General features: G+C 42.9%; 2 protein-coding genes across 3 annotated transcripts in view; one reads left to right on the top strand and one right to left on the bottom strand.

Annotated features, from left to right (window-relative positions):
- Positions 1-10712, bottom strand: part of UBL3 (ubiquitin like 3) — a 58663-nt gene extending 47951 nt beyond the window's left edge. Inside the window, exons 1-2 of one of the 2 annotated variants that reach the window (XM_075490809.1) lie at positions 9679-10712; positions 8641-8733 (exon numbers count right to left, since the gene is read on the bottom strand). In XM_075490809.1, the coding sequence (XP_075346924.1) occupies positions 8641-8643 (3 nt within the window). In that variant the 5' untranslated portion in view covers positions 8644-8733; positions 9679-10712. The remainder of the gene's footprint in view (positions 1-8640; positions 8734-9678) is intronic. The other variant, XM_075490808.1, reaches the window with a different exon arrangement.
- USPL1 (ubiquitin specific peptidase like 1) overlaps positions 1-15623 on the top strand; it is a 422463-nt gene that overhangs the window by 113719 nt on the left and 293121 nt on the right. The gene's annotated exons all lie outside the window — the stretch shown is intronic.

Here is a 15623-nt window from a genome sequence, read left to right as displayed (position 1 = left end):
TTGACATATTGTACCTTAAAACCTCGGTCTTGTGTCTAGACGACTGGAAATACTCACTAGCATCTTTTTAAATTTTTTTTTTTCTTCGCATAAAAGCTTCCCTTCCTTTGTACATGGGCTTGAGGTGAACTACCATAGAGCTGACACTCACATAAAATACTTACCACATCTTTAAATTACAAAGATGGTCTTTAAAATAGCTTTTCTTGGAAATCCATAGCATGAGGAATACACATCAGAGCACATTTTGGCACATTTTGAATATTCAAGTCAAACAATCCCTACACATTTTTACGGCCAAAGGTAACATGCTGGACAAACCCCACCTTACAAACATGGAGTTCCTGACTGGAGATACAGGCAAACTAAAATGACTCCAAGAAATATTACCATGACCTTTGTGTAACAGGGAAAGCAATGCATCTCCTTAGGCGTTTACAAGAGCAGCTAAACCACCAATTCCAGTGTCCCAACCACACTAACCAGAGCAAGGCTGACCTCAGGCAGGGATTCACCTGCAGCACTACCTACACGAAGCAACTATCAGGGGGCAGCCACAGCGTGCACATGATGCGGCGCCACAATTAGTCCTGCTTAATATAGGACATTGCAGTCCAACAGTTAAAATCCAGGAAATTAACGCAAGTGAAAACTTAGGAAGTCCTCATAAGACAGCACACAACTCTATTGAGAGAACAGCTTTTTAATTATTCTTATAAACATTCAGTAATACGTCCTCATCACCACTTATGTGTAATACGGGTATTGGAAGTTATTAATTTTGTGTGTGATTTCACATTAAATTCATTATTACTGAATCATATGGAGTTAGTGAAGGGGGATTTATGCCCTCACTTAAAATCTTTTAATAAAGCTTTTTGAAAGTTTGGGGTTTATTGCCAAAAACAGTGATTTATACTTTGTATACTTGTATAGCTAAAACATGCAAGTCCAATAAAGTTTGTTTCCATCACAGATCAATAACCTAGCTTCAGAAGTGAGAGCTAAGCTTTCACTATCATACCACACAGCTGTTATGATGTGTAACTAATTTGCACAGATTAAAAGTATATTCATTTGCACACAAAATGACATAAATATTCAGATGTAATATGCCTTAAGTAATTGTGTGCAAAGTGCTGTGCATCAAAGACAACCACAGAACGTTATCCCAAGAATTAAGTTTATTATGATGTTCATGTTACTGCCCATACAAATATGAATTCTATAATTAAAAAAAATTTTTAAAAAATACTGCAAGTAGATATTTTGGGCTTTAAAAGCATACAAAGGCTTCTAGTCAGTCCCTTATAGTATATAAAAGACAAGCATGTCTGAAAAATGTTAGACAGTATTTAATCTTAAAAGAAATATTGAAAAGGACTACTATTTTAGAAGAATTATTTTATAGTAATATAATTTATAATAACTTTCCTAAGGCTTACTAGTATATGCCACATATTTTCACATACAGATTGGCACTAATCTACCTTTAAGAAGGGAATCCTAAATTTACACCTCCAGCTACAAAAGACATTTGACTAACACTGCACTTCACTATTTTATCACTATTCCATTATTTCTCTATATTAAAAACATATGTCAGATTCTGGAGACAGATTAAGTACTGCCATCTAGAATATATGTTAAGTACCAGAAACAGATTACAGTAATATGGATCTCTGCCAGACCACAAAGCATTACCATATCATAACTCCACTGAGAAGATACCAACCAATGCTACAGTATATGACTTCGAAGTACTATTCTTTTTTAGATGAAACACATTGTTCTTTTCAATCTCTGAAAGAAAAACACATTTAGTTTCCTTGTGTTTATTTTGAAATTGGCACTACACTTTTATCAAGTGCTTGATAGAATTTCTTATGCAACATGAAACAGCGAATATTGCACAATGACGATCACAGAAAAGCATCCAGAAGAGCTCAGGACCACCCTTTAAAAAAAAAAAAAGAACTAAACTTTCATTCCCATCCAAACTGCCAACAGATTCACAGATTAAAATCCCGATCCTCAACTACAGCTAAAGAGTACTCCAGGATAAGACCACCTTTGTTCCTCAGCAGCAGTCCAAGCCATTGACATAAATTAGATTAGCCTGAACAGTAATCTGTGCCAGCTCTCAAGAGAAACCAAAACCGTCACAGTAGGTAGACCCCAACACAAACATTTCCAGATTGCATCCCCGTGCTGTTGAACAAGAAGTACCATTTCAGTACCTACATCCCACTAAGGTGTAGATTCATTTTTTGGTAGTAGAATAAATCTACCAAACTCCTAGGCAGAACCTCTGGTTTTACTTGGTTAATTTGTATGGGATAAATAAAACTCCAGGAGTTTCTTGCTTGTTTCTGTCTCCATAACAACAGTATCATGGAATAAAGTCTCAGCTAAACTCTGCCACAAACTTTCCACTTAACTCTAAACTGAATCTCCCAAATAATTTTAAGTAAAAAACCAAACCAAAACATACCCACAAATGTAAACCTGTCACTGGCAAACTATTTTCAAATTTCTTTACAGAAAGTAGACAAAAACTATAAGACGCTGATGGCAGTGTCACAATTGTGTAATCTGCCAAATCTTCATTTTATACAAAGTTTCTATTTGTGGAAAATATACACAACATTTTTTTAATCAGATTTCAACATACTTGCAGAGTCTTAACACAAATCGAGATTGCCTTCACTGTGGATGGTTTACAAGCAGCAACAAATTTAACCTCCATCAAGGAGCTAAACACAATCCCAGTTAGTGACCACAAAATAGACCAAATTTCCACAAATACATTAGAGTACTCAGCTGCAACAACATCTAAGTATTTCTGCAGAACTATACTTCTGAGGCCCAGCAGACATACAAGTAAGAAGGTCTTAACTTTTTCTGCAAGTGTTACTCTCAAAAGTAAACAGATTTCCTAAATAATTTTCTCTACATTCTCAGAAAGCCTGTTAGCAACTTTTCTCCCCCCTCAAATTTCTTTTCAGATATAAAAAAACATAGTATTGAAGTGCATAATGCTATTTGCAGAACCTCAACTGATGTCTCAGCAACCTTTTTTTTTTTCTTCTTTAACAATTCTTGCAGGGTGTTGTTTCTTCATTCTTTTCTTCCCTTGGTATTTCCCCCCTATCATTGCTTGCAACACTTAGTGGTACATCTGTGAATTTAAATTTGTCTGGAGGTATACCAAGTGAAAAATGTTCAGTCATTGCTTTAAGATGTTCTGCAACGTATGTAGGACAGATGCTGTCAAAAATTAAAGGCTGTCCTTCTAGCAGAATTTACAGGATATTTTTTTACAATAGCTGAGTTTCAAGAGACAGACCTCTAAATTATGTTAAAACTGATAAAGAGCTGGGGTCTCGGAGCTTAGATTTGACGTGAGAACAATGACATTAAAATTTCTCAGTGACATTCTGCTCTTTTTCAATAGCTTCTAAAATGAAAGCACTGCATTCAGTCATATCCCTTTAATAATTACAGTGACCTAAAGTTTACACATGCAAAATCGTGGCAGGGAAAGCTTGCTACTTCAGTAGGCTCAACTAATTGCTGCAAAAACAGACTTAACGTGGAAAAGAGTACTGATCAGCAGCTCTGCCTTTCACCAGAGTTAGAATGAGAAATAACCAAGTTAGTGGATCCAATACTGTACACAGAAAAGATTGAAAATAAGCTGTACTATCTCTTTTACATAAAACCACAAGAATGATTAGCCACATTCCAGATATTTCTGGATTCCTGCAAGCTGGAGTAGCACTCACAGGCTGAGTCAGAACCAAGCTCTCCACTCTGCTCAGTATTGCATAAGCATATATAGAGACATCACCAAAAGTTTACATTCTGACTTTTACTGAGAAACAAAGCTGACTGACCAGAAATATAAAGCAAGTAAATCCCACTTACTGCATATACCATGACCATGGCTTTCAACATTCACAGAAGTTGTACTTAGGAAGAACTCTCAGTTAAAAAACAGAAAAGCACGCCCTTAGTCATTTTGTTTACAGTATCATAAAAGTATTGCTTACCAAGTCTGCTGCAAGGACCACATTCAGACAGGCTAATTTCCTACTACAGCCTTAAGCCAAGCCAAGGAAAAGAGTTATGGGCCTTGAATGATCTAAAATTTAAGTGTAGATGTGCAAAAACAGCAGTCACAAGCTCTAAGGTGAAACAGAGCTTACCGGTACCTGAAGTTGTCCCTAATTCCACATCTGAGAGGTGCAACTTGTCCCCGTTCAGGTCCTGACTGAGCTGTGCAGTTCCCACAGATGACGTCTGGCAATTTTTTAACATGCAGAATTCAATGTTCCTGCTGTAGAGGTGATCATTTTGCTACACTCAGATACTCAGCATTTGTTTTTTGTCTCTCAGCCCTGCTAGAACCTGCCAGCAGCTACTGCTGGCTTCCCACCATTCCCAACAAGGAAGGAGTTAAATGTCCGGCAGTACACATCCCCTCCAGTATTTCATGGCGTTAGACAACAAAAGTAGAGAGAAACCAATTCAGGTAACAACAACAAGGGTGGGTGGCAGGAAGGAAGAAACAGTTTACACTGTCAGCCTACACTTCCATCTGAAGTATAGTGCTGCACCAAGGCCCAGCATAAATATCAATCATTATCTTATCCACAGGTTACAGCTGTTCATCCCCAAAGAAAATGAGATGAAGGACATGCAAACATTGTTTTGGAGTATGTTTAATGTGTTAGGGTGCTGTGGAATTTCCAATACAGTGACATACATAAAAATGCCAGTCATTACTAAGATATTTTTTTTGGTTGTTAGATAAATGGCAAGACATTTTTTAATCTGTGGATGAAAAAAGGTGCGTGGGTGGGGGAAATGATAAATACAAATCATTTTGAAGTATACCCAAACATATACATTCAACATCAGCTTGGACAAGTTTATCCCTGGCCACTGCTGCAGATAACAGAGAAGGAGGTTCTTAATCTCGTTACAAGAAACACTGCAATATGCTACAAAGGCTGGCTCAATATATAAGGAGTCAGGAAGGAGCTTCTTCAAGCTCTTATTTCTAACACAGATCCCACCAATTCCTTCTCCAAAAGGAGGCAAAAAACCCAAAACAAGAAACTGAGAATGACAAAGGATAGGATACTCCTGTCTGTTACAATCAGCAAACAATAGTGAAAAATCAAAAAAGGGAAGGAAAAAATATCCGTACAGAAAAACCTGATAAGCTATTTTTATCTTAATACGTAATGAATTAGAACTTTCAACATGGGGGCTACAAAAATACAGAGAAATAATTAGACCTTTACTATAAAAAAACCTCAAAGGACTAACATGACTATATGCACAAAGGCTACTAGGAATACAATCATTTTCAAAACCAGGAAAAAAAAAAAAAAATCTACCAAAGGCAAAAGGAAAAGCAGTTAAAATAGAAGAACAGAGATGCATGACTTCTTACGTTTTGTTCCGATACATTAAAATGCTATGAGTGAACGAAGTATTTTCTTTCTATGTTCCAAGCATATTATAATGATACTGCACTTATTCTTAAATGAAATAATTGTTTAGACTGAATGATAGACAACAAAACTCAGCTACCATACAACCAGCTACTCCTCTGAGTCCCTCCTGACTGAACCTTGCTCCTGGATGTCAAGATTCCCTTACTGATGTAGCATCAGTTACACATCCATCCTTTTCCCCTGTTAGCCTCTATTAATATGTATTAAAAAGTAAGTCCCTATGCATGTTAAGCTATTCATCACCATTCTATGCTAAATTTCCTAAAGAAGAACACGCACGTATACATTTGCACTAAAGATGCTGACATTAACAAGGCGTGAACTGAGCAGAGTTTCTATTTGTTATTCTTCTTCCACCTATTGACCCCTTCTAACATTGTCCATGTATGCAAGTCTTTTAGACCATAGACGCCATCCTCTTACATGTCTGCAAATGTCTTGCGCCAAACATTCAGTTTTATTAAAAATAATCTCTCCCATACCGCCTACATCTCTTAAGAGGATGCATATGGGTTCAATAGCTGTACATAACAAAATTGAAAACCTTTAACTGTTTGATAGATTTCAGTGTTCTGCTGTTTATCAAATGCCAAAAAAAAACCCCCAAACCAACCAAACAAAAAAACCCCAGCATGAGCCAAAAGCATCACGCTCAGTTACTACCCAGACAGAAAAAGAATTTGATATCCTAGAGGGCATGCAAAGAACCGCCCAAGAAGAAAGTGCTGGTAGAGCCTTTTCGTACCTACATAAAATGCACCGATACAGGAAACGGTGGACACTGTAATACTTTTCAGTCATAAAGGCCCCTTACTGTGAACTTCTAAGATCCCTGAAGAATTATATCTGTAAGGAGAAGTATCGCAGGCATACAGAATACACAGACGTAGCTTCCCAGATTCTTATGATAACTCCACTGAAATAAAGGGGATTATTCAATTGAGTAATAACTTCTGCACTGAGCGTAGGTTTTTCATAGCTTGTTTTAAAATAGCCTGCTACAGTGTTAAACAAATACCAAACCATTTTCATTTGGTCCACTCAAAAAACCCCAGTGTGATTGACTTCACAAGTCCATAAACCACCTCATGGTTTTTTATTATTACAAAAGAAATACAACTTGCAAACAGCCCTGCTGTTATTCACAGTCAAACTCTAGCTGCTACCAAATGCTAAAACTGATAAATTACCTGATGAAATTACTGAACATATTCAGAGATACCCTGTTGCCTCTACAATCACCAGTACTTATATGAAAAATTAAACAAAGTTAGGCTCTAGATATGCAGTATAGTCTTCAAGCACTGCCCCATACATATCTAGTCCTAATTAAGTTAATGAAACTACTCAAGTAGAGAGGTCAATGTTAGCAGGTTTCATTCCAGGAGTGGAGTTTTAACCTGTAAGTAGCACACATTGCTAAGAAATAATGCACCACAAACTTACAATACCCAGAATGTGGTGTGTCACTATCCAATTTATCAGTGGAATGCAAATGATAAAGTACTGTGTTAATTATTTAGGAAGTGATGTTGAAATGGTTAGCTGGTAAAATCTGCTGTAGTTCTGGAAAGAAGTCAACTAAACCAGAGAAAAGGAGGCTGGATCAAATTATGCCTACATACGAGTACAAAGCTTACTGAAGATTTGATAATTTATTATGAATTTATGTATAGCAGATCCTTCTCAAAGGTGGGACAGGAAGACAAATAAACACATTTTTAAGAAGCAGCAATTATAATAGTTTTATTATTATTATTATGAGAGGGTTAGTTCATGAATCTGACATAAACAGTTCGAAACATAATTATTATAATACTTAAGTAATTCATAGCAGATTTACTAAGTGTGATGGAGTCTTCGTTATATGACACTCCATCACACGATGCCAACTCCTACAGAAATGGGAAATCATTTTTTTGTAAATGCAAATTGCACAGTGGGTGGATAAGAGAAATGCAAACTGCAAAATCCTACACTAAATAAAAACATATATAAACAAGGTGACAGCCTGGTAAGTGCTCCTCTTTAAAGAGCAATCAAATAACAATCCCATTTTCTTTCCTACACAAACTCCTTTGAAATAAGGAGGATGGTGACAAAAGGAGACCCAAAATGAGTTTAAGTGCTCTTTTTACAAAGTCATATTTATTAACTGTATTTAATAACTTTAATTTCTACAACACACTTTAAACTTTCAGAGAGAAGCTGCAGCTAATAATGCAGAAACTCAACAAAACGATCCTAAGACAGACCAGAATACATCTATTTATTCAGTTAAATTCTACCGATGTTGGTAACATCTTCATTCAAATGTTTTTGTAATGACTCAGTATTTAAACATCACTATGTATAACAAGCTTCTTCCTGATTTGAAGAAACAGAGCTTCGGTAGGCCTAGCTATTCCTGTCAGTGGTATTCTCATTACATCACAACAACAGAAGCGAACAGTTTTCATAAAAACAAAATAGTATTTTACCTATCTTAAAATTTGTATATTTTGTATAAAATGTCAAACGTCAGACATTACAAGCCTAGTGGCAGTATCATGATTCCCAAGCAGGCAGGCAGGACCTAGAAGTAGTGTGGAGGTGGCAGTGCGCTCAGCCCAGGGTGAGAGGGAAGAGGAGTGCTTCATCTCACCGTCAAGGGACTCCTCCAGGCAATTTAAAAAGCAGCACTAAGAGATTTGCATCTAACCCTCCACAGCTAAGGAGAGGATTGCTGTGATATAACGCCGGATGGACACGTGCAAGTGAGAAGGGGGTTCAAGTAACAGCCAGAGACACCCTAAAAAGAAATACATGAAAAATAATAGTTGAAAGGGTTTAAAGTCAGAGGCAATAGTCTCCTCATCACCCTTTTCTTCCAGAGGGCAAAATTTATTTATAGTATTTGAGAAAGGCGAAAGGGGGGGGAAAGAAAAGAAAAGGAAAAAAAAAGGTGAGCTTAAAGCCGTGTTTCATCATCCCCTTATAGATACTGTTTCTGCTTTTTTGGCAGAATTCACTCATTTTGACTGCAGCACAAAAGCTGTGAAGGAAACACTGAAAGTAAGCAACTAAAGGATACCATTATTTCAATGACCTATTTGTCATACATATGTACCATTAATTGTATATCGACGGCTGAAACAAGGGCTACTCGGTTTTGTTGTTATCACTACTGGGGCAGGTTTTACTCGCAAAACAGAACTTCATTCTGAAAGAAAAAAAAGCATGGACAACTCTGCTGCTTTTAGAAAAAAAAGTACCTTTAAATGCGAACAGTCATGGGGAGATACGTGAAAATATTCTGCCATAAGAATAAAGAAATAACATACCAAACTGCAGCCACAACTTTCTTTCCAATTAAGTGCTTTACGGAAATATATACAAATGGGGAACGTCGTGCTGAAAGAAAGATTACCTAGCAGACCTGATTCACCCTCCCTCCTCATGCCCTGCTACACCTTCCTATTTTAAATGTACCGAGTACCCAACACAGGCTGAAGTACAGTCCGCCATAAGAAGTACTAGGAGTGCCCTTGAAAACTGTCCAGATCGCAGCTAGTGCACAAAGGACCTCGCTATGTAAATAAGTGCATGAGAATTTCTCTCTCGCTCTTGACCCGGCGGCGAGTGAAGAGATTAACTTCCCATCAACATGGGAAGACAAAGGGTCGGTAAGAAACAAGCGAAGTTTAAGAGAAGGAAGAAGGCTGAGACTAAATTTCAGCTGGTTTAGAAATAAAAGGAAAAAAAAAAAAAGAGAGAGAAACGGCTCGAGTAAATCATTCTGAATGCTCTACTTCGTATTTCTCTTCCCACAAAAAATGCTCGGCAGAGCTGAAGAGCAGTGCTACACGAAATAAGCAAGAGCAGTCAGATGTTGACTGCCATAGGTAAGAGAAAGCAGGCATCCCCCTTGCCTGGTTACACAGAAGGCGACGCTGCAGATTTCCCACTCCGCTACCAAAAAGCAAAGCAGAACCAGCATCTGGAGCGGGGGGAGGGCATTAACTGGGAACTTTTTGTTCCTTAAATATGTAATCGAGATTTTTTTTTTTCTTCCCATGCCGCTCTTCTTTCCACCTTCTCTGCCAAAACATGCCGAAATAAACGTTATTCCATAATACTACTATTAAATAAGGAGTATAAGACTTACCATATCAGCTGGAACGCTGCTGGACATCTTGATGTTACCCTAAATGGCTTAAAATCAACTTAAAAAAAAAAAAAAAAAGCACCAAGAACAGCCCGCCGGGGATCTTCAAGAAGCAAAACCGGTGTCAGTTTCGGAGGCAGCAACTTCCACGTCCCCTGCGAAAAAGAGGTGCCCGATGCGCAGCGGGGAAGGCGGCCGGCTGAGAAGGAGAAATATCCAGGGGCAAGCGGTGCCGGGGCTGTACCGGAGGAGCCAGCGGGAGACCAGAGATGGCAGCAGATCCCTGTCAGCAGCGGCAGCAGCACCAGCGGTGCCAGGTAGACCAGGCAGGACTGCACCGCCACATGAGCTGCGTGCGGGCTTCTTCCCCCCTCTCTCCCTCTTCCTTCTCTCCCAGCCTTCACAAATGACGACGGGATGATTCACAGGATAATGGTGCGTCCAAGTCACCTCCTCAGTCAGCGCAGGCGACCCGGGCGCGCAGGCACGCAGACAGGACCTCGCTCCTGCCCTCGGCGGCGGGGCAGGGAGGCGGGAGGGCCGGCGTGGGCCCGGGGCCGCTGCGGAGGACGCCGGGCTTCGGCCCCGCTTAGGCGGTGTGCGACATTCAACAGGGTCTGGCGGGGAGACGGGCCGGGGAGGGCTGCCTGAGGGGCGGCCGGAGGGGAAAGCCCTCCCCCGCGGCGCTCCGGCGGCGACAGCACTCGGCGGGGACCGGGGGGCGTTCAACGGCGGCCGCCTCCCGCAGCTTCAGGTCTCCGCTCGCATCGCCGCCGCCTCCTCAGCCCGCCCTCCCACCCCGCCTCGTCCTCCGGCGGCTCCGGGCGCCCTCGGCGGCGCGGCAGGGGCGCCCCCCTCCCCCGCGAGCCGCGCTGGCCGCGCTGCCTCGCCCCGCTGCGAGCCGGAGGTGCCGGTCCTCAGCGCGATCCTCGCCCGCAGCCGCCCCCTGTCATCTTCGGCTCAAACCAACATGGCGTCTGCCGAGCCGAGGAAGGGGACACGGCAGGGGAGAGACGGAGCGGCGGACCCCCTCCCTCCTCCCCCCCACTCCCGCCGCGTCACGCGCCGCCGCCCCGCGCGGCACCATGGGGCTTGTAGGCTGCGGAGGGAGCGGGGCGGAGCCCGCCTGGCCCCGCACCGCACCGCGCGCCGCAGCCCCGCCCCCGCTCCCAGCAACCGTTGCCAGGGCGGGGAAGCGGCCGGCGGCGAGCGGGGCCTCCCTCGGCCGGGCCGCCCTCCGCGGGGCCCCTCGCCCCCGCCCCCGCCCGCCGCGGGGCCCCTCGCCCCCGCCCCGCGCTCGCCTTGCGGGGGCGGCGGGCAGAGGGCGGGGGCGCAGCCGGGGCTCCCCGGGGCGCCGCTTCCCCGCCCCGGCAGCAGGCACCCCGCCCCCTCGCCACCCGGGCGAGTAGCACGTAAATCCTTGCCTTCCCCAGGGCGGCTGCGGCTTCTGGGGGCGCTTGGGGCTCCCCGCGCAGCCCTTTCTGCATGGATGCCGTTCCCACCGTGTGGGCTGTGTGCTGCACTCTTGGACGGCTTCCAAGGAAAAAAAAAAAAGGAGACGTTTATTTTATTGGCTTTGGGGGGGGTGGTTTTTGCACCCCAGATCCGCAAGTCTGGGCCTGCACAGCATTTCCTTGTATTTCTCATTTCTTAGGTTATTTTTCAGCGTTTGAATTATCAAGGTTCTCCTCTTTTTTTTTTTTTTTTTTTTTTTTTTTCCCAAGCTGTGTAGTTCTATTAATGAAAAAAGCTCCTGTAAGATTCACGGTGGAAATGATGACTTCCAACTCGGAAACATCTGGAGAAAGGGCACTTAGCACGTAAAATGTCCCCTTCAGAAGCCATCCTGGTTTGTTATGGCACCAGGTTATCTGAAATGGTGTCCGTAACAGGTATTTTGTTTCTTATTCCAGGCTGCTCCCAGGTACCAGCATTCAACAAAGAAAGGCTGTGCCTGATGAAAAATGCATCCCACCTCGAAGACACACAAAATTCCTATGCAAGGTGCAGGTCTATTGAAGAAATGGGTAGGCCTTTTGAGAGGGGTGTGGAGAGACACATTCATATGCCGGTACTGTAAAACTGTCCAAGAAAAGAAAAAAACAAGAAAATCAAGTAGATGGTGCTTGTGACAGATACAGCCTGATTCCTTCAGGGACAGATCTCATGTAAAACCACAGGAAATTAAGACAGATTGTTGCCTTTAATACTAAAAGTTTGAGGCTGCCTTTCTTCTCTATGACTTCATGCAGCGAAGGCAACCCCTGGCAAGACACCGTCCCTTACAGGGTTTATAATTCTTGTCTTTGTACTCTGCTCCAAAATAGCATGAAGCTACCAACTTCAGAAGACAGATTTGACAGCAAGCAGCCCTGTCTGATGCCTAGGAGAAGAGTTGGGGGCCAGCAGAAGTGGCCCCACTCACGTGGCCTGTGCGAGGATGCTGTGCTGTCACATGTTGTGTGACTTGGGGCATGTCACTCCCTTGTCAGCCTAGTTTGCTTGAAGAGTACATTTTTGGGAGGCAGTGACTGGGGCATCTCTCACAGGAGAAGAGGCTGAGAGCTGGGACTGTTCAGCCCAGGGAAGACAGGGCTCAGGGGGATCTCGTCAGTGTAAGCACCCGGTGGGAGGGAATGAAGAAGAGGGATCCAGGCTGGCTCCCACTGATAGGACAAGAGGCAATGGAGACAAAATAAAAAACAGTAAATTCAATCTGAACATAAGAAAAGACTTTTTTTACTGTGAGAGTGACCAAACGCTAGCACAGGCTGCCCAAAGCGGTTGTGGAGCCTCTGTCTGTGGAGATACTCAAAACCCAACTGGACATGGTCGTGGACAACCTGCTCCGGCTGACCCTGCTTGACCCTGTTGGAGTAAATGATGTCCAGAGGTCCTTTCCAACTTGAATGATGCTGTGACTCTGACTCTCTCCTGATAAATGGTTTTATAGTACCTTGTAGCATCGTGCCCAATCTCAGGCAGGTCTTCTAGCCACCAACAGGATAAAAAGGCTTCTGTTTGTGGGAACGTTAGCATATTGTTGAAGCATTGCTTACTTTTTCTCCAATCAGGTAACTTTGAGAGACAGAAAAAGTACAAGGCTTCCTCATTCTTTTTTCTTTTTTTACAAAGCACCTAAATAATAACACTCAGATGAGGGTCCAAGGGATGAGCCCCGAAGGATGTCTCTCCATCCCAAATAACACTCAGTCCCAGGCACATGTGACTTTCTGGTTAAATCAGTGACAGACTGAAGAATTATAAATAGATCTTGCTGAATAGAGTTTATACTTAGAACGTTATTAATGTGGGCTTTTCCCTGAAAAAAAACCCCAAACCTTACATACAACAGATTAAGTTTAAACAGGCTCTTGAGATCTGCTCCAAGGTCATCCTGCAGACCAGCCCTTTGCTCCATGCAGACAGGGGCCCTGTACAGGTGCCTCGAGGTGATCTCAGGGTAATTTAGGAGGTGCCTTGCCCATGCCCTCCCCACGAACACTCTCACAATAGGGGTGGGAGAATAGACACCGTGTCTGGTTTTCAGGCACTGCAACTCACAGCTGTCTCCTAATGTAAACTGAAATTGGTGGCAACTCAAAATGATGTCCTTGGCCATGCTGTGACAGCTGAGGGGAAGATGCATCGCCCTTCCCACCTCCTCTGCTACGAGGAGGCAGGGCAGACAGCAGGGCTTCATAATTGTGGTGGTGAATTGCCAAAGGTTATATGGAAATACCCTGCTATTGAGCATCAAGAAGTCCATGTGCTCAAGCACGTCAGGCAAGTAAGGACACCAACAAGCACAGGCAAACTGGATGAGGGGTCAGCAAGGCAAGCAGGCAGCAGCAGGGCACATCCGCTGCATCGGAGATGGCTCTCTTAAATTATTTAGATGGATGAGCTCATCTGTGGTGCATAAAGATAAGTACATCCATAGGACATAACCATAGGACAGAATGCAGAAGACAGCCTAAATCAGCGTGATTCTATGGTTTTTGCTTTCTTGCCTCTGGTTTAACAGTCTGTTAAAGGGAAGGATCATGCATTTCATGTTGATGAAGCAGTGGGGTACAGGAGGAGTCCGGGGACTGTCCTTGCTACCTCATGTACATGCTCGGGTTGGTCAACTTTTGTGCCGAGCGTTGTATAAACGAGGATCAGCTTCTCTTTTTGACATGCAGCTGTGCTGTCCAAGAGACGGCATGAAGAATTAGCTTATTTATTCTTATTATTACATATTTGAATCTACAGTTATGACTGCAAGCCAAAATCCACTGTCTTAGGCACAGCACATACAAACACCTATCAAGAGTTTCTATCCTGAAAGGTTCATAGTACCAGGTTTACTCTACAGTTGACATTTGTATCACATTTGCGTGATTTTTTTCCCCCGGCTGTCAGCTATGATGACACAACGTGAATGAATGGAGGATCCAGGACAGCTGGTACACGCTGGAGATCATTTTAGGATGATTGTGTGCTGGGCAAATGAGTAAAAAGAGGTACTGCATGATGATCCTGGTAGAAGTCGCACTACGTATGACAAAAGGGATAAATCCCGCTGTTTTCATGGAGGTGAAGTCATCTATTTGAAATGCCGCGTGGTCAAACATAAAACAGAAAAAGGTCTTTTATCTTTGGCATATGTTAAGAAAGGCTGTTATGATAGTATTCGTTTCACATTCGCACAGAGAGGAAATGAGAGTTGTGGTCAGCAGTAGTCAGCTGCAACAAGGGACCCTGCAGAAGCGTAACTGCAGGCTGCGTCTGGGATCAGCTTGCAGCTAAACCCCGAGCAAGTGCTACAGGCATACACATCTGAAAACAAATCTTTCCCACATCCAAGGATCAAGCAAAAAGGGAAGTGCTGTTTGAGAGAAGTGCTAGCAACATGGAGAGCTAAAAAGGCTATTCTGCTTTTGGGACCTAATCCTGTACTTAGATACACAAATCTTACTTCCATTAAATCTCTCTTGCAGAACTGTCATGTGAATTTAGCTGTCCAGGTACAAAGTCATTCATCGTCATTACTTTGGCAATTTGTGGGGGAAAATGATGAAGTATACAACTGATATTTTGCTCCTCATTTGAAAAGTATGACACGGCATGAGTAAGTAAGTAGCATTTTGCCAGGCTGTATTCTCTTTGAGAAGAATTGTGCCAGGTATGTAAGGGTAGGTTGGGCTGTGGTTTTAGTGTTTCATGGCCATCGGTACTAGTTGAAACCTGACTCTCTACTGAGACGTGCTTAATAGGAATAAAAGGTCTGTTATTCTAAATCAGATTAGTAGTCCAGCCAATGCGATATCCTGTCTCCAGCAGTGGCCAGCATCAAATGCTTCAGAGAACGACACACAAACCCCCATGATGGACAATCATGTTACAATCTTCTTATTTGGGAAGTTTCCATTGCTGCCAAGGCTGCCAGAGAGGCTGGTTTATGCCCTGAAGCACAAAACTTCATGTCCTTTATAGCCTTAATGGCAGAATAACCCATTGATAATATGTAAGACTGACTGCCATTTTTCAAAAAAGCAGCGCTCTCTCCCGACAGTTGTTATTGCTGGGGTTGGAGACCACGTCAAACCTACGCGCCAAGACCAACATTAAAAGCTTTCAGCCCCGTACTGCGCTCCAGCATTTTCCCTTTGAGGCAGGCTGCGAACAGGAGCATCTTCAGCAGAAGGAACACACCACCATGAAATTTCTTTTAAGGCAAGAACATCCATTGCTTCTGATTTCTCTCCAGATTTTCAGAGCAGCCTGAGAAGGTGAAAGGCTCCTGAGACAAAGGGTTTAATTCTCCGGGGTTTGGCCGTGGGACAGATCAGGATTCTTTCCCTCTCTGGCAACCACAGAGGCAAGATATTGAGCAAGGAACACACCTAGCCCGTTGACACCAGGCTAGTCAACAGGATACTTTTAATACCTTTGTGGAA

This window comes from Mycteria americana, chromosome 1 (genome assembly GCF_035582795.1).
Source record: "Mycteria americana isolate JAX WOST 10 ecotype Jacksonville Zoo and Gardens chromosome 1, USCA_MyAme_1.0, whole genome shotgun sequence".
Lineage (NCBI taxonomy): Eukaryota > Metazoa > Chordata > Aves > Ciconiiformes > Ciconiidae > Mycteria > Mycteria americana.
This window is presented reverse-complemented; position numbering and strand designations above follow the sequence as displayed.